The sequence below is a fragment of the Ochlerotatus camptorhynchus genome, unplaced genomic scaffold, assembly GCF_037179485.1.
Source record: "Ochlerotatus camptorhynchus isolate MF236.1 unplaced genomic scaffold, CSIRO-AGI_Acam_v1.1 ptg000417l, whole genome shotgun sequence".
Classification (NCBI taxonomy): Eukaryota; Metazoa; Arthropoda; class Insecta; order Diptera; family Culicidae; genus Ochlerotatus; species Ochlerotatus camptorhynchus.
The window spans coordinates 161,344-181,286 of NW_027040903.1; the positions used below are offsets into that span (position 1 = coordinate 161,344).

The 19,943-nt window shown below is 43.1% G+C and overlaps 1 protein-coding gene across 1 annotated transcript; it reads right to left on the reverse strand.

Moving 5' to 3' along the window:
• Nucleotides 1-4,065: 4,065 nt before the first annotated feature.
• Nucleotides 4,066-19,588, reverse strand: LOC135711043 (TRAF3-interacting protein 1-like). The gene is made up of 5 exons (XM_065233786.1): nucleotides 19,375-19,588; nucleotides 18,880-18,997; nucleotides 4,540-5,921; nucleotides 4,273-4,475; nucleotides 4,066-4,216 (listed from the first exon to the last, which is right to left on the reverse strand). Exons 1-5 carry the CDS (start codon nucleotides 19,504-19,506, stop codon nucleotides 4,066-4,068), a joined length of 1,986 nt encoding a protein of 661 aa, XP_065089858.1. The 5' UTR covers nucleotides 19,507-19,588.
• Between the last annotated feature and the right edge of the window lie 355 nt (nucleotides 19,589-19,943).

Genomic DNA, 19,943 nt, shown 5'->3' on the forward strand with positions numbered 1-19,943 from the left:
GATGCCTTGACGCCTTTGCTGATTATGCCACCACGTGGAAAATCAAAATCAATGCCCCAAAACATCCTCCATCGGAAATCGCCCAAACTGAAACCGGCTCCATATTGTACTGTAATCATAGATGGCACAAGGGTTGAGTGGTCTGCCGAAGTAACCTATCTCGGGATGTTGTTTGATGAAAAGCTCCTCTTCCGTTCGCATGTAGAGAAAACTATAGTCAAGTGTTCTGCCTTGGTTAGATATCTGTATCCGCTGATTTGCCGCAGATCCCGCCTCTCAAGGGTGAATTTGTCTGCATTAGCACCATGCATTAAAGAGTCATTCAAAGATTATCTATTAAGTACAAAACTGTTACTACTGTTGAGCAATAACCAGTCACATATTATATAATTATACATAGATGTATGAAAGTGTTTTATTGCCTATCAATTAAGGGGGTATTCCCAATCTTTTGCCTTTTTTCGGCCTGTTTTTCAATTAATTTTTTTTCAAGGAAAATGAATAGTAATGCGCCTAACTCTTTGGGATTCTTGTTTATTGAACATTAAAGTTTACAAATAAATTTTTTTCGACATAAAAAAAGACATTATTGACGTCACAAAATGGTGGCAAACAGACCCCTGTTCGCCGCAAACGCCTGGACGGGCGAAGACTTTTCTCTGGAACGGCTTCATCTGAAACAGATTTCGTGATGAAATTATAATCTGCATAAGATTCTCTGGAGCTTCTCCCGTTGGCAGCAAAAAATCTTGCAAATTAACAAAATGGCGGCCATATGAAAAAACAGGCGATTTTTAGCCCGCTTTTTTGCAGCTTTAAGGTGCTTCAAACAATGTTAAATGTTAATATTTTTGGCTGAAAGTGGGAGAAGCTCCAAAGAATTTAATAAGGAACAAAATGCGCAAAGATTCAAGTCAATATCTCTTATAGTTTCTGAGAAAAATCTTCGCCCGATAAAAAAAATGTGGTTTCGAGAAAAACGCGTTTAAAGTTTTGACTTTAGTTAAAACCATTTGGGGGTTCTTACCATTAGTCAGCTATGCCTGGACACCGAATTCGCTGATCGGAAAACGGCTTGGGGGGATGAAAGTATATAGTCTAAAGTACAAAAAAACGTGAAAAAAAAAATTTGATTTTTTGAAAAAAAAGATCGGGAATACCCCCTTAAAGCGTAATTATTCATACTGTGTGAAATTTGTTCATACGGCGACATTTTTTTTCGTTATAACTTGCTACTACTTAAAAATATCTCAATATAACATATTCTCCTAGATTGGAATTCTATAGCATAACATAAACCTAATGGTTGTATCTTAGCATTTCGTAGTCCAAATTGAGAGCGTTAAGTTATATTTAAGCTATATAACTAGCTTGCTGGTTTTATTCGGTACAGCGAATCAAAACAAAACAAAAACCATGACCACCTGTCAAAAAGTCAACATTCCAAGCGATCCTCCTATTTTCGCTTGTAATCAAGATGTAAGAAATGCTTATTGGATCCACAGCTTTTTCAATACAAGGTTTAAAGCCGTGATGTCAATACTGGCCATCTCCAAACGGATTTAGTGAAACTGTCGGCGTTGCTTTAAGAAGGATTCGTGGATCTTTCGGAAGTGTATCGGAAAGCCGCTTGTTCAATATTTTTAAGAGCTCCTTCACCGCACTGTGCCTTATGTAGGGATCGTATAACTGTAGTTCCTCCAGGAGTTTCATATTGTCGATCGTCTCATCCTCATCGTGTTCAGAAGCACTGAAGGGGTTTTCATTTCATATATCTGAATAGATTTGTTTTTTTATAATGACAAAAAATTTCAGAGTATTTTTTGTTGTAGCAGTATATTTATTATCTGTGAATCTTAGGCCTCTGATAAAGATGATAGTTTTAATGAAGCTTTAATGAAGGTCTAAGACTGCTTCAAGTTTTATATCGGTCATAAAAAGTGTACCATAAAACATAAGTGTATGTTTTGTTTTGGTTTTATTCTTCAGTTATAAGTAGTGATGCAGAACCACCTTACAGCTACCGTTAAAACTATGAAGTCTGAGTTTTAATTTAGTAGTCATAAAACAGTTTTATAGACGACTTGACGGCCTGATTTTATGACAAGCACACAAAACCGTAATACAACCACAGGCTGGAAGGGATGCTATGATAAAACAATGATAAAATAAGAATAAATCTTCCAAGCATTTAGATTGTTACTTGGGATGTTGGCAACCGAGGCGATCGACATGATTGGTGGTAACTGAATGCAAGGAGCAAAGCTGTAGATAGCCCACAAAAAAACGGAAGTGCTATTGGTCAATAATGTAAAGCGGTGCAGAAATCACCGCCATACGCTCGAAGCGTGTGTTATGAAATACCTGGGAGTGATGATCGATGATCGGCTAAACATCAACAACCACGTCAAATATGCCTGCGAGAAGGCTTCGAAAGCCATCAACGCGATAGCCATGCGAGTCGTGAGTGCGTACAGAACCTCGTCGGAAGTAGTATGCGTTATAGCCGGAATGATCCTTATCAACATCACCATGGTGGAGAGAAGCCGGAAGAGTACGGAAAGTGATGAGATCGGAGTCGTTAGCTAAGTGGTAACAGGAGTGGAACACGGTGGAGAACGGTGACACATAGACTAATACCGATTCTTTCGAACTGGGTGAACATAAAACGCGGTGAAGTCAATTTCCACCTAATACAGGAAATACCTCCGGAGTATGGCAATAGGTAATACATCCGGAGTGTGGCAACTGTGTGGCATATATTAGCACTAGCGTAAGCAGGTCTTAACTTGAGGCTTAACGGCTCAGCAAACCGTGTGTGCAGCCTCCCGTTGAAAGCGCAATAGTTCAATGTCGGTAGACAGAGGTCTCTATGGCAACGCTTCATAAACACACACGGGCAACTCTACACTCACTTTCGGCCCAGCTCTTCACAAGGTTAGTCGCATAGCAACGTGGATGAAATGCCGGACCATGTGGTCCTTCGACTGTCCAAGGTTCGAGCCAGTGCGAAAGGAGATCCCAGACAACCAGAAGTCGTATAAGAATGTACAGACAGTATCGTAAATTGTTACAGTTTAAGTCAAAATTGCATATAAGAATGGCATACCTTACATTATGTTTAAGTTAAGTCGTATAGATTGCAAATTTCCGACTTATTTACGATGACTCATTTTTCCGTCGTACTGTATCACAAATTAAATCGTATTACATCGTAAGACATTGCAAAATGAACTTGTTATTACAGATTAAATCGTATATGATGTTAAATCAACTAGTTTAAAATTAAATTAAAATATGCCCGTATATGGCCTCAACTTTTGTACGTATAAGCCATTTATTTGCATTCTATACGAATTGTTTATTTGAATATATGTTTGTATATAACGAAAATAACTTTGAATATACGTGCATTCTGGTTGTCTGGGATGCTCGTCCTTAACGTGGAGAATGTCTTCGATGAAATGTGTCGAGGGCACTTGGAATGCCGTCAACAGTCACGCAGATTATGTCAGAACTGCAGCGTAAATGGAGATAGGAGCTGCGATCTAGCAACGCCAGCTAGTGCTCAGCGTATGAGAAGTGAATGAGCACAACAATCTTGTTATTTTTTAAAAGTTCCCAATTGTAAATCTTATTAATATAAAACTAAATACCCTCACCCTATCAAATATGTTCTACATTTGATCCGTTCATAAGATATTAATGAGACCCCTTTGCCTTCCAGATAAGTTAACTAAACCGCTCGACTAAGTGATTAATTGAAGATGATCAATCCTGTGATCCATATAAATCATCCATTAAATTAAAGTTTCTTTACAGTTGATCGCTGCTTTTCTCATTTAATCGTATAGGTTAGTTGCGATATAAATAAATTACCAAAAGAACATAATTATGTATTAATGTGATTGACTTGTAATTTATTGAAATCAAATATACAAAGGATGACTTTACCTTTGACAATCTAGATTGTATCGTCTCAAATTTAGTGCCTCACAATAAAACTCAATATATTGTTCTTTTTTATTAAGTTGAATTAATAAATCTATAAAAAACAAATCACTTTTAAATCTCTGTCATATATAACCTCTCAATTTTCTGTTCGTTTAGTAGGATATTCGCCCTCGTTACGTCCACCATATCTCGGTATTCTTTTATGTTGGTCTCAATTTGCGCCAACTGGTGCTTCAATGGCTCGATTGCATTTTCGTTTACGCTGGAAAAGGAAAGCTTATTATTTCTAGTTACTTCATTTTCAACTATATCAATTACCTTCGTTCCTTGTTCAGATCGACAATTGCTAGCGAGTACATCTGCTGCCAGTTGATCAATTCCCGCTCCATGGAATCCATATCTTCCTGAATGAAATCCATTAGCTTCCCCAGGGGATTCACCGATCGTGTCAATTTTTGGATTGACTCCCTTAAGGTTTCCATCTGTTTCACAGAGGATTGTCGTTGACTAGCGCTCCATTCCTATGAACCAAGTATTACTTAATAGTATTTTACACTGTGTAATTACCCACTTAAATGCACTTACAACATCCACTTTCTTAGGGACCTCCGGGTTCACTTCTGCACCTGCTATGTTCGAGAACTCTTTCTGCGTCTCAAGGATCTGCTGAACTAGATGACCTTGTTCCTGCTCTTCCTTCGCCTCAGCAAGATCCGGTTGCGTTCCACTGTACACATCGCCCACCTGAGTTGGATCTTCGATAACGATTAGATTTTCACCATCATCGTCCAATAATTCATTGTTGAACACCTCCATTTTAACGTTGATCTCACCCAACTTCGTTGTCTCGTTTGGCTGTAGGACTATCTCAACGTTTTTCTCTTTTCGTCGAGGAGCTCCAGGTCTTGCCGAAGGCGGTCGAACACTCGGTGGCCGTAGACTAGTTCTCGGTCTCATAACGCTGTCTACCGATTGTTGTCGATTCATCGGTGGTTTTGCAGATATCCTCTCGCTAGCAATTGGCTCGATTGGATCCGAATCATGTCTGCTAATGGGCTCTCCCATGATAACACTATTTTGTCGACTTGGACCTTGGACTTCTAGGCCATTGTATTGGTTCAAGTCACCGAGAGCATTGTTTTCACTTGCAGTCAAACTCCCTTGTTTTTTCAGTGATGATCTCCGGCTGGAGTTTTTCTCAGCCCGCCGTAATTCTGCTTCTTCGTCTATCACGGCGATCATCTCATCCTCGGCAGGAGTAGTAGGTTTTTTACCATTCATTTCCAAAACTTCTTGAGCCTCCTTCAGTGAATCTTTACTATCGTTTTCAATGCTCGATTCTGCAATGTTGTGCAACTGTTGTTTTGCATTCGCCGCTGTTGGTTCTTCCTTGATCGAATCTGATCGCTTCAAACTTTTCTCCTTTTCTTTCGATCTTTGCTTCTCCAACTTTTTTCGATCACTTGTCGGTTTGGCATCAACTTTACTGGCCTTTGGTTTCTCTGTTTTAATGGTGCTTGAAGTTTTGTCTTTTTCCTTACTTTTGCTAGTTTTGTCGGATTTTTCCTTCTTAGTTTTTGACTCATCTTTCACTGCATCACTACTTCGCTTTGTTCGCTCTTTCTCTTTTGGTTTTGATTTATCCTTTTCTTTCTCCTTATCCTTTGTCTTTTCCTTTTCCTTCATCTTATCCTTCTCTTTGTCGTTGCTTTTCTTCTCGTCCTTTTTCTTTTCTTCCTTTTTATCTTCTTTGTTCTTCGCACCATTCGTGACCACCGTTTCATTATTTGCGTTTCCGGTCCCACTAGCCGTTCCTTGTTTGGTGTAGGCTTCCACAGCACTTGTGCTGTCTAGCTTCTTGTCGAGTGCGTAGCCAATCGCTTGCAATAGTTCATTCGTCTTATCCGGCTCGAGACCGGCAACGACCTTCGAAGGGCGAATTTTCAACTCTTGCCCGGTAACGGATTCTGAAAATGGGAAATGAAACGATTATTGCTCTGATTGACCACGTTTTCTTTTTTGCTGTTTGGAGTGGTTATTTTCTTACATTCTCTGTTAGCTTTAGGTAAAAGTTGTAGTTAGGGGCTGTTCGTAAACTTTTTTTTAACTTTGTTATAGTGATTGTTAGCTGTGGGCAGGTTCATCACTTAGTCGAGGTCTGTTCATAAACTACATAAGCCGTTTTGGAGAGGTTGAAATGGGAGTTGAGTATAGAGGGGGTGTAAACAATTGTTTATATAAATTTGTGGGCTTTCCCTCTTCCCAACTCATCCTGCATAGTCTACGTTGTTTATGAACAGCCTCTTATTTTTGATATGGTAGCCATTCATTGAATTTACATATTGTGTGTCAATCGCAATGATACCATAGAGGTAACTCTAAGACCAGAAGGTCCCGAAGAAACGTGCTCAACTTTTTTGGTTCAGTACTCTCTTCAGTTCCAAGCTAATCGATGCACCCCTCAAAACAAAGGAAAATCCATGAGCCCCTGATTATATCTGTCAAACTTTCATAGCGAATCAAAACAAACATAGTGTAGTACTAGAATTTCGACTGGAATGGGGTACGTTAATCGATTTGCTTGGGACAAATAGGCTAGTCAAGTAGTGAGCCAATTTAAAATCGTTAATTCTCACCGGTTGATGATACTCTAAGTTCAGGAAAGATTTCATAAACCAAAGAATAAATAAATAAATACAGTGTGCTTCAGTGATGTCCGCTTTATTCTATTTGTGAGACCATTATTTGGAGATCTTTTATACTTGATATTTATAGAAAAATTGTTCAGGAAGCACTTGCACAAATTTTATGAAAGGAATAGATGATAAGGTCGTGTTGCCAAAAACAAAAATGTTAAATCGAAGAATACGGTTTATGAATCAATGTTTTTAGACATAACATGAACATGAAATTGCAAAGAGCAAATATACACAAAGTGTAGGGCTAGCCTGTATGTGATACAGTACAGTATTGACCCGATTTTGTCAGCTTCCTTTATGAAAATCTTTTCTAATACTCTACAAAACCCATGCGCTTTTTCAGGAGTTTTATTGTACCAACATACATACATACATACATACATTTATGTGTACTACATCACATTTAAGATAAGACATAATCAACAATAGTACGCCACAATACTCGGTTTGCGGCTGCAGCTCTCCATCCTCGGTCATGCCCAATGCTCGCTAGATCACGCTCTACCTCGTCCGCCCATCAAGCTCTCTGCGCTCCACGCCTTCTTGTGCCAACCGGATCAGTAGCGAACACCAACTTTGCAGGGTTGTTGTCCGGCATTCTTGCACATGCCCTGCCCACAGCATCCTTCCGGCTTTGGCCACCTTCTGGATGCTGGGTTCGCCGTAGAGTGCAGCGAGCTCGTGGTTCATTCTTCGCCGCCACTCTTATTTATTTATTTCTTATTTATTTGTCTGCATCAACAGGCTGTGTAAAGCCCCAATGATGATTTAAGTAACTTATATAGGTAAAAATCAAATCAAAAAATAAAAACTAAGAATAAAATACATAAATAAAACACACAATCATTCACGGTTAACTGTGCCAGAAAAGAACGATGAGAAGTATCTTCGTAGCAGCTGTCGAGGCATATGGAAATCGAAGATGCCCGAGACTCGATTGAACACTCGTTGCAGCCCACCTATTGCACCGTTCATGCCATAGTTTGTGCGCTGAAGTGGCAATCTCAGCATAACGTTGTTACGTAGCGCACGGGGTTGGACGTTAATGTTGACTTGCCCCAGGATTGCACTGCAATCAATTCTACCTTGTAAAGTGTCCGCAATGAACAGGGCCCTAGAGGTGTCTCTTCTAGTTCGGAGAGGCTCCAGATCAATCAGCTGACAACGACTTTCATAGCTGGGCAGATGAAATGGGTCTCTCCAAGGCAGCTTCCGCAGAGCGAATCGAAGAAAACGGCGTTGAACGGACTCAACTCTCTCAGCACCATTGTTGTAGTTTGGACTCCAGACCACAGAACAATATTCCAGAATGGATCGCACCAAGGAACAGTACAGTGACTTCAAACAGTAGATATCGGAGAAATTCTTTGCTATCCTGAAGATAAATCCCAACGTCCTAGACGCCTTGTCGACAACGTACGAGATGTGCTGCTTGTACGTAAGTTCAGAATCTAGAATAACACCCAGATCTTTCACATGGTTCACACGGTCGATTACAGTGCCGATAAGTTTGTATTCAAATGTGATTGGTTCTTTCTTCCGAGTAAAAGTGATCACTGAACACTTAGTGGGGTTAACCACCATTCGGTTCAAATTACACCAGCTGGCAAAGGCTTCGAACTGACGTTGAAGGAAGTGACAGTCATCAATCGAGTGGATTCGTAGGTAGATTTTAAGATCGTCTGCATACGATAGTCGTGGGCCTTCGATGACCAAGTTCACGTCATTGAAGTAGAGTAAGAAAATCAAAGGTCCCAGGTGACTTCCTTGAGGTATTCCTGACGTAGCTAGATATATATTGGACCGGTTGTCACCAATGGCAACCATCAGTTGCCGATCAGTGAGATATGAACGAAACCATCGCAAGAGGTTGCCGCTGACCCCAAGTCTATGCAACTTGGCAATCGCGATGGCATGGTTTAGCTTATCGAAGGCAGCTGACAAGTCGGTGTATATGACGTCTGTTTGAGTCCTCTCTGCCATGCTTTCCGTAAGATACGATGTCAAACACAGCAGATTTGTGGAAGTAGAACGACCGGAAGTGAAGCCGTGTTGATCACCACTTAGATACTGCTTACAATGAGAGAGTAGAGGCTCCATGATGACTAACTCGAATAACTTCGAAACTGTGCTCAACGACGTAATTCCACGATAATTGTCCACATCCCGTTTGCTGCCCTTTTTGTGGATAGGAAACATATGTGCGAATTTCCAACAAGATGGAAATGTACCACTCGAGATGGACAATCGAAATAGGTGAAGCATGGGCATCAGCAAGCTGGCGATATGCTTTTTCAGGAATACGGATGGAACGCCATCGGGTCCTGGATTGAAGGACGACTTGAGTTGTGATGCGGCAGTGGAAATCATCTCGACGTTGACATCCATCGCACCCAGTGTTTGACCGTACAGTGGAACATTACTAGCTGCTAGGGTAACGTGTTCGTCAGTTAATCTCTCATTCGTGAAAACACTGGCGAACTTCTCAGAAAACAAGCGACAGATCACCGTTCTCCTGCACACCGCCGAAGATCGTTCTTAGCACACGTCGCTCGAAAACTCCGAATGCTTGCAGGTCCTCCTCGAGCATAGTCCATGTCTCGTGTCCATAGAGAACCACCGGTCTTATTAGCGTTCTGTAAACGGTACATTTGGTGCAGGGGTGAATCTTTTTTGACCGTAGTTTCTTCTGGAGCCCGTAGTAGGCACGACTTCCACTGATGATGCGCCTTCGTATGTCACGACTCACATTGTTGTCAGCCGTCAGTAAGGATCCAAGGTAAACGAATTCCTCCACTACCTCGAAAGTATCCCCGTCTATCGTGACATTACTTCCTAGACGAATCCTGTCATGTTCGGTTCCGCCTACTAGCATGGACTTTGTTTTTGACGCACTCACCACCAGTCCGACCTTTACTGCTTCGTATTTCAGGCGGGTGTATAGTTCTGCCACCGTTCCAAATGTTCTTGCGATAATGTCCATGTCGTCCGCAAAGCACGCAAATTGACCGGATTTCGTGAAAATCGTACCCCGGCTGTTGAGCCCGGCTCGTCGCATTACACCTTCTAGAGCGATGTTGAAGAGTAGGCATGAGAGTCCGTCACCTTGTAGCAGTCCCCGGCGAAATTCGAATGAACTGGATAGTTCACCCGAAACCCTTACGCAATTTTGCACACCGTCCATCGTTGCTATGATCAGTCTGATCAGCTTCCCAGGAAAGCCGTTCTCGTCCATGATTTTCCATAGCTATGTGCGGTCGATACTATCGTATGCCGCTTTTAAAGTCGATGAACAAATGATGCGTTGGGACCTGGTATTCACGGCATTTCTGGCAGGGTTACTTCCACTCACTTGCTATAAAAAAATGTTTTTCAGAATTATGAAATCATTAGATCTTATAATGTTAATTAGTACTTGTAAGTTACAAGAAGAGGTCGTGAAGTATGTGTTTGACACATACAATCTGTCATTATTGCTTTCAGTACGTCACAATCAGCGATTATATGATTCGTGAGCGCTCACTCTGAGTGAACGCTCACGAATCATAAGATCGCTGATTGTGACACTCTGAAAGCGAAATTGACCAGTTTTATGAGTCAAACACATACTTTACACCCTCTTCTTGTTACTTACAAGTACAACATATCATTATATTATCTAATGATTTCATAACTCCGAAAAACCATTTTTTAAAGCAAGTGAGTGGAAGCAACCCTGATTTCTGGAGGATTTGCCGTACGGTGAAGATCTGGTCCGTTGTCGATCGGCCGTCGGTGAAGCCGGCTTGATAACTTCCCACGAACTCGGTCATTTTAGGTGATAGACGACGGAAGATGATCTGGGATAGCACTTTGTAGGAGGCATTCAAAATGGTGATCGCTCTGAAGTTCTCACATTCCAAATGGTTGCCTTTCTTGTGAATGGGGCAGATTACCCCCTCCTTCCACTCCTCCGGTAGCTGTTCTGTTTCCCAGATCCTGACTATCATCTGGTCCAGGCAGGTGGCCAACTTTTCTGGACCCATCTTGATGAGTTCGGCTGCGATCCCAAGTAACAATTTTGGTTTTATTAGGGTTCTGAAGACCATGATTTAGACTTGTAGCATGCTTTAAAACCTCGATAAAACTTGAAATGTTACTTGGGATACCATCCTTACCAGCTGGTTTGTTGTTTTTCAGCTGCTGAATGGCATCCTTAACTTTTATCAGCGTGGGGGTTGGGTCAGTTCCGTCCTCTGCTGCACTGACGTAGTCGTTCCCTCCATTGCGCTGGTCTCCCTTGCCTACGTTCTCCTCGCCATTCAGGCATAGAGATAACTCTAAGACCAGAAGGTCCCGAAGAAACGAGCTCAACTTTTTGGCTCAGCCCTGGTACTATCTTCGGTCCCAAGCTAATCGATGCACCCCTCGAAACATACGAAAATCCACGAACCCCTCATTTTATCTGTCAAACTTTCATAGCGAATCAAAACAAACATAGTGTAGTACTGGAATTTATACTAGAATGGGATAAGTTAATCGATTTACTTGGGACCAATAGGCTAGTCAAGTAGTGAGCCTATTTAAAATCGTTAGTTTCGAATTGATTGTTGATTCAGGTGCGCATCGAAGTGCTGCTTCCACCTTTCAATCACCTCACATCCGTCCGTCAAGAGGCTCCCGTCCTTATCCTTGCACACCGTTGCGGGATGCGTTGAGCTTCTGGTAGAACTTCCGTGTTTCATGGAAACGGTAAAGCAGTTCCATTTCCTCGCACTCCGCTTCTTCCAGGCAGCGTATTTTCTCCCGAAAGATGCGGGTCTGCTGTTTCCGCTTCTGTTTATACCGTTCCACGTTCTATCGGGCTCCATGCTGCAGCATTACCGCCCACGCTGCGTTCTCCTCCTCCAAAATCGCTCTGCAATCCTCGCCGAACCATTCATTCCGTCGACTTCTTTCCACGTACCCGATGGTGCTCGCGGCTGCGTCGGTGATGACTGCTTTTACTGTACTCCAGCAGTCCTCTAGAGGGGGCATATCGAGCTCGCTCTCCTCTGGAAACGCTGCCTCGAGATTATGCGTGTATGCTAAGGCGACATCCGGTTGCTTCAGTCGCTCTAGGTTGTACGGTTGTACCGTGGCGGGCGTCGGTACCGTACATTGTTGATTACGGAAAGTTTTGGGCGCAGTTTGACCATCACCAGGTAGTGGTCAGAGTCGATGTTAGCGATGATTGGCAAGTATTCGGGTGTTCCCGATGAAATTGAGCGATCGACAGTTCCACGTGCCGAGTTTCCAATCGTAAGCCCTATTTCGTCGCTGGGGTCATTGCCGTTGGTCTCGGTTCGTATTTCCAATTTATTGTACCAAAGTAGGGTTAACTACCCCATTTCCGGCCTATTAAGCATAACCCGCACTTAGTCTTTCTTAATCTAGTTCAGTTTAGCACCAAACGGAATGTTATTATTACTGATGGCTCCCACATATATTTACCTTTCCGTATGTACCGTAAGATTTGAAAACGAGAAACTAATCGTTGAGATATTGTCAAAAGTCCAACACTGCTTCTTGACGCCAAACTCGACCTACGGATTTTAAACTCGGCCTAACACATTGAAACGCCAATGAATTCACTTCGGCCTATAGGATGAAGATAAAAATTAATTCGGTCGGAGCGCTTCTTTTGTTTTTGGGAATAATATTTGCAAACCTTCATACCACGCATTCTCATTGACTTCGTTCGGTAGCTTATTAACTAAAGTATCGTACCAAACGCATAATTGAGTTGTTAACTCTGAAATCATGGATTTATTTGAAGTTTTCTCTCGATAGGCCCAAAATGGGCGATTAGGCCGAAGTAGTTCTCTACCCTATACCTTAAACATCCGTTTTGAAGATGAATGAGAAATATTTGGAATGACGATAGTGTGAAATAAAGATAAAAGCGAAGAAAACAAATCAATTGATATGATGTCTTCGATAAAAGTCTGATGCATGGAGCGGCTAGCAACATCAGGTCATTATTTACTGTATTTCCATTTGTTCCGTCTCCGCCGAAAGTCAACTGATACGAACACGACCAACAAGCAGCGAAGAACGAGACCATCAATAGGCTACAACATCCACCAATCAGCGACGACCACATCAACGCTCGCCGCTTTAAAAGAGGCATGCATCACCGTGCAAAACAAGAGTTCTTTTCCGACCAAGCACCAGCAAACATCAGCAGCAGTAGAAGCAGAATTTGTAGAGAGAAAGAGGAGAGAATAAACAGTTGTTAGCGTAGCCGTCCCGATCAAGTTTATTTTGCAAACATCCCTGGTTTGGAGCAGCGTCGAACCCACCAGCTCTTTTCAGAGCCCTTACGAGTTGATTTCCGATCGACGCTTGCTTCCTCCACCATCCTGCCGATACAGTCCACTACCGAAAGGGAAAGTTCCCTCCCAGTCCGAACATAATTTGGTCCATCCGAACCGGATCACGAGCCAAGAAGCTTTCGCCGTGAAAGTTTACGCATAGATGTTCCTGCCAACTGGAACGAAGCCGATTTCCCACCGAAAGAAACGGACGTGCTACGCTAGCCAAGTACCAAACAAACAAAACTACTTCCGCTGCTGCCGATGACAGCATCGTGTGCGAAGTATACAAAAAAGTGAATCATATGAGTGAGCGCGTTCGCGAAAAACAATATTCCGAAAAGTGAATCGCATGCGTGTGATAGTTTACTACGCGTTCCAAAGATGACCGATGTGGAAAGGTTGATCGTACTTCGTGGCTTAGTAGAGGCGAAGGTAACGCGAATCCTGAAGGAAGTGCAAGAAACCGATATCACCATGCATCCGGTGCTGTGTAACAGGCACGCCAGGAACCTCCAGCGGTATTACCAGGAGTATCAATGGTTGCACAACAGAATTATGACCGCCATCTCTGCAGAGAGATTTGATGAGCAGGATGAGGACTACCTGCGTTTCGATGATCTCTACACCGAGGCCTGTATACTGGTGGAAACATTGCTGCTTGCCTTTCCAACTACCGATATCAGGCACCACCAACACCAAACACCATCACCGGCCACAAGCAAACCATACGCTCGGATCGTCCAAAATCAACCAATGACTCGAATGACGGAACAGCCCGTTCCGATTCCACACGCGATGGAACTGCCATGTACGTTATTGACGATAAAGTTGCCACCGCAGCGTATGTCGTACCCGATCCAAACCATCGATGTGAAAACGATTGTGAATCAATCCACCGAAACGAAGTCGATCAAGAAGTCAACTGAAGTGGATAATCCAACCGAACTCTTGAAGGCGAAACCCATGATTATGCCGTTGAACTCCCATTGTGGACCGACCGAGGTCCGGCTAGTCGATGATTCACCTCCACCTGCCAGTGTGGACGAGTACGGTAATCCTGCCGATACTGAAACCAAGCTGACAAGTACGATTGAAGATGAGGTTCCAACCGAAGCTGACTATGTTAAGCTCAACTCTGCGTGCAAGCCAAATTATCTTCCTCGTGGATTGACAGAGGACCGTTACGTCGAGAATTCAGCCAAGTTCGTAGAAGTCAAGCCTAATAACATGGCAAGTGAACCAACCGAGTGCCATGTCAATAAGGACTCACCTCAAGTCATGGATGTAAAACCGAAACGGTTTAAACATCCCGAAACAACCGAAGTCAATCCGAAGCTATTCCAAGACGACTTTCAAGCCATCGAACCGAAGTCCGTCGCAGCTGGTGAAGTTCCGAAAACAATCCTAACCTCGACTGGAACCAGACCGATCTTGAATTGTATCCCCGTCGGAAACCATCCGGTGTTGATGTCTTACCCGATGTCTACCGGAATCCTTCCAGTAATCAAGCCATTCCTGAGGGCCGCCAGAACCTATCCGGTGGTCCAACCGTCCCCGATGTCTGCTGGAATCCGTCCGGTGGTCAAGTCATTCTCGATGTCTGCCGAAACCAATTCGGTGGTCAAGCCATTCTCGATGTCTGCCGAAACCAATTCGGTGGTCAAGCCATTCCAGATGTCCGCCGCAATCCAGCCGGTGGTTAAGCTCTTCGTGATGTCTACCGGAATCCGTCCGGTGGTCAAGCCATTATCGATGTCCGCCGAAACCAATTCGGTGGTCAAGCCATTCTCGATGTCCGCCGAAACCAATTCGGTGGTCAAGCCATTCCAGATGTCCGCCGCAATCCAGCCGGTGGCCAAGCCGTTCCTGATCTCCACCGGAATCCAGCCTGTGATCAAGCCCTTCCTGATGTCTGCCGCAATCAATCCGGTGGTCAAACCGTTGTCGATGTCCGCCGGAACCAATCCGGTGGTCAAACCGTTCTCGATGTCCACCGAAACCAATTCAGTGGCCAAGCCGTTGCTGATCTCTGCCGGAATCCAGCCTGCGATCAAGCCTTTCCTGATGTCCACCGGGACCAATCCGGTGGTCAAACCGTTCTCGATGTCCACCGAAACCAATTCAGTGGCCAAGCCGCTCCTGATCTCTACCGGAATCCAGCCTGCAATCAAGCCTTTCCTGATGTCCACCGGAACCAATCCGGTGGTCAAACCGTTCTCGATGTCCACCGAAACCAATTCAGTGGTCAAGCCGTTCCTGATCTCTGCCGGAATCCAGCCTGCGATCAAGCCTTTCCTGATGTCCGCCGGAACCAATGCGGTGGTCAAACCGTTCTTGATGTCCACTGCAACCTGTCCGGTGGTCAAGCCATTAATGATATCCACTGGAACCCGTCCGGTCACCAAGCCGTTCCTGATGTCCGCCGGAATCAAAGCGGTAATCAAGCCTTTCCTGATGTCCACCGGAACCCGTCCGGTGTTCAAGCCGTTTCAAATGTCTACTGGAACCCGTCTGGTGGTCACGACCTTCATGATGTCCACTGGAACTCGTCCGGTGTCCAAGCAATTCCCGATGACCCTTAGAATTCATCAGGTAAACAAGCCGTTTCTGATGTCCCCTGGAAACCATCCGGTGAACAAGCCGTTACCGATGTCAACAGGAGACCATTCGGTGTTGTATTTTCCGATGCCAACTCGAAATCATCAGGTGCTAAAGCTATTCCCGATGTCTGCCGGAACCCGGCCCGTGTTCAAGATGTTTCCGATGTCTACTGGAAACCGTTCGGTATTCATGCGGTACCCGAAACCAATGGAAAAGTATCCGGTGTTCAAGCGGTTTCTGATGCCAACCGAAAACTGTCCGATGTTCAAGCCGGTCCCGATGTCAGCTGGAATTCACTCAAGGCCAGTTCTGGAGCCAAGTGCACTCGTTCCGTTACCGACGTCTGAGAAACAACAAATAAGAGATCCACCAGACAAGCCAAGCTCAGCTAATCCTGTACCGAAGATGCCCTATCCTGATTCCAATGATATCGTTCCAATACCAAGGCCTGAGGAGCCACCGCCACAGGATCTTTCTATTCGACATCGAGCCAGCAAGCTCAGACTGAAAACACTACTTTGCGCCGCTCACCTGCTAACCCGGTTAGTACAGAAGGTATTACCAGTCCTGGATATGGAGTTCCGAGAAATTGTGCTATGGTGCGAAAGTACGATAGTGCTGGCCTGGATCAACAAACCGCTCAACCAACTACAGTCATTCGGAAGAAACCGAAACGCTGTGATCCAGAAACAAACTGATATCGTGTCTTGGTGGAGTGGTTCTGAGTTCCTCCAGAGAGAAAGGTACAACATCGAACTACCCGAAAATGTTCCAGACCAGATGCTACCTGCACTGAAAGCAGTTATCGTCAACCTAGATGACCCAGTCGACCTGAAGAAAAAGCAGCTCTTAATCATCCCGCAACCACGCCAGGCAACCGAAACTATCACCCAAGTGGTTCAGTTTGTCCATTTGGCGGAAGACATTCAGCGAGTTGTTACCCACGACCCTTGCAAGAAATTGGCAAACCTGCATCCGATCTACACTGATGGCCTGGAAGCGTTATACGATCTGAGCACCGATGCCTTCCTGGCATTCTTCAAGCGTTTCATTGAACAACGAGGTAGCAGCAGCAGCATTCGGATAATTGTACTATTTTCCAAAGTACCCACCCAGAAATTATCCTACTACACAGGAAGAAGAACCTACGAACCATGCCGATCATCCGTGAAACCCTGATACCGACACCCAATCCGCAATTCTAGACAATCGTTGTTAATCGTTGAGTTACCTCAACCGGGGGAGTATGTTCCGTCTCCGCCGAAAGTCAACTGATACGAACACGACCAACAAGCAGCGAAGAACGAGACCATCAATAGGCTACAACATCCACCAATCAGCGACGACCACATCAACGCTCGCCGCTTTAAAAGAGGCATGCATCACCGTGCAAAACAAGAGTTCTTTTCCGACCAAGCACCAGCAAACATCAGCAGCAGTAGAAGCAGAATTTGTAGAGAGAAAGAGGAGAGAATAAACAGTTGTTAGCGTAGCCGTCCCGATCAAGTTTATTTTGCAAACATCCCTGGTTTGGAGCAGCGTCGAACCCACCAGCTCTTTTCAGAGCCCTTACGAGTTGATTTCCGATCGACGCTTGCTTCCTCCACCATCCTGCCGATACAGTCCACTACCGAAAGGGAAAGTTCCCTCCCAGTCCGAACACCATTGGTAAGTGTCGCGTTTGTCAGGTCGATTATTAATGGTGCTTATATGGTTCCATGCGTTGAATACCCAAGAGTGTGGAATCAAGAAATCAATAAAAAAATGTGGCATCACCCAACTATATCATTTTAGGTATAGGGTAGATGTACCGATTATGTCCATATGTTTCTATTGTGGTATGTTCCAATTATAGCCTACGCACTTAGAAATTATTACCGACTTTGGTACTTTCAACAGCTTTCAAAAGCTGATTCACAAAATTTTAATTTCAAAACACTGTCAGCCTTGTTTAAATAATCGAGTCTTGCCATTGTGGTGAAGTTTTCTTTGTTTTGAAGCATAAAAACTAATGAATGAAAATACCTGATTTTTACCAAACAGTGTTCAGCTGTTGATAGTTCGGTAAAAATGACCGAAGTCGATAATCATTTCTGAGTGTGTATGGAAATCCCACATGTCATAATAGGAACATACCATAATAGAAACGTACACACTTATTTTTTGCCGATATTCCAACAGCCGAGTACTTCTGAAATTTTTTACTGGGATTCAGTAAAACAATTGCCGAGACAAACAGATATTTTGCAGAGATATCAGCAAAAGTAAATGCCGAGGCTATACCCTATAGAGGCTGTTCATAAACCACGTAGATATTGCTGATTGCATCTGAAACTGGACTATCCCAAAAATGCAAAAAAGTGTGATAAAAGTGCACGTTTCCGTCAAATCGTTTTGATGTCTTCGGAGCACTTATTGCTTGCATCATAAGGAATAAGTGCACTGAAGACAGCAAGACGATTAGACGTAAACTTGCAATTTTATCACGTTTTTTAATAAGTGAAAACGCGCTTATTAGTCCAATTTGGTGTGAAATGCGCAATACTGGAGGAGGGAGTAGAGATTGCCTGCCCATACAAATTAAAAAAAATGTATAAACGATAGTCTACGCGGGGAAGGGAGTCTAAAATTTATCAAAATCGATCTACGTAGTTTAATAATAGCCCCATATGATATAATAATTGCAAATGCCGAGCAACTTAAAAAGCAAAAATTGGCTCATGCAGCTAATTTTGCATATACTGTGCTGTACTGTAGCTAAAATTGTTTATTGAGTGGTGCTACATTTTTCAGTGTTTTTCCAAATAAAAATATAATAACTCAATACATAATGTTCCTTTAATAAATCGTCCGCAGATAATAGAAACCATAACTTTTGCAAACATAATATACACACACAAAACTTCCCATTATTCTAGATTACAGAGTAAATGACGGCTTCGCCAATACCTTTAACTGTTATCGTCAGGGGATACAAGTAGTACTTGCTCGTTGAATTTAATTTTTGCATGAGGATGCATCATGTGAAATTTATCGCCAAGGACTATGTCGATAATAGGTAATTGCCGAAGCCGTCATTTACCCTACATAAAATTGCGTATTACTTCGACCCTATTAGAAAAGTTTACAATATTCATCCACGTGTAGTCCACGGTCGCCATGTCAACCCACCAGCCACCGTAATATACCCACGACAACCAAACACACTTCGTTATGAATGAGTAAATAAACCACGATGCAAAGCGTGAAGATACTATACTCGAAAGACTATACATGTACACACTCACTAGTAACATCAATTAACTTCTGCAGGTAAGCAATCTTCGCATCTCGATCCTTGATGTTATCAGAAACCAGTTCTTCCGACGTGAATAAACCCTTCAAAAACTCAGTGTCCTTGATGACCTAGAAATAGAAGCAAAAACACGCAGTCACAACAATCTATGTGGAATTCCTTGACTCATCTAATAATATCAATAACAGGCATGTAACAGCGACAAAATACAACCAAAAAAAACGGTCACGAACAGGTGTGAAGTGAACCCTACACGATTGCTTTTATTGACAATAATCGTATTGTCAATACATGCTATATTGACGTCAATATATCGAGATTGACAATATTTCTGAATTCACATCATCAATATTATTGTCAATAATTCCCCTTCGTGTCAATATATTGATACGTGTGGGGTTTGCTTGAGATTTGAACATTTTTCAATCAATATTTTGCTTCATTGCATGCCTCTAGAAAATTTTCACTCTCACAGTCCACTACTGACCACATTGATGACGTCGTGGAGAAATCGAAACGGAGGTTTCTTAAGTAGCTTGTCCGTAAGGGCCGGCTTTTTCACGTATTTCCCCAACACGTTTTGGGTCTTCTTTATAATGGCAGGATCTGGGTCACCCATTCTGATATCCTCGATTTTAGATGTCTCGACGTGTTTAAAGTACTAAACGTCACTCCTTCTATGTATATTCACGCATTTCGTTTAATTTAACCAAATTCTGGTTCACTTTTACGGATATTTAAGCGAATTGTTACAAGCGAAGTGGTTGCGATTGTAGAACTGTGAGTTGTAAACTTGAGGTTTTCAGACTGCTCGAGGCCAACACAAAAGGAAAATATGAATCCTTGTTGTAGACCAACGGTTACCAGGGAAACGTCCTGTGCTTTCGAACATTGCATCGAGGCTTTCGTAAAGTGATTAGGTACATTTCGAGGCCGCGTTCGAGCGTGCTTTTTATATCACTTGCATACATGCAGCTAAATATATCTGTGAGCCAAAAATAGACCTCATCTTTTCCACCAATCATTATCCAGATGAGTTTGAGTCTACGCAGAAAA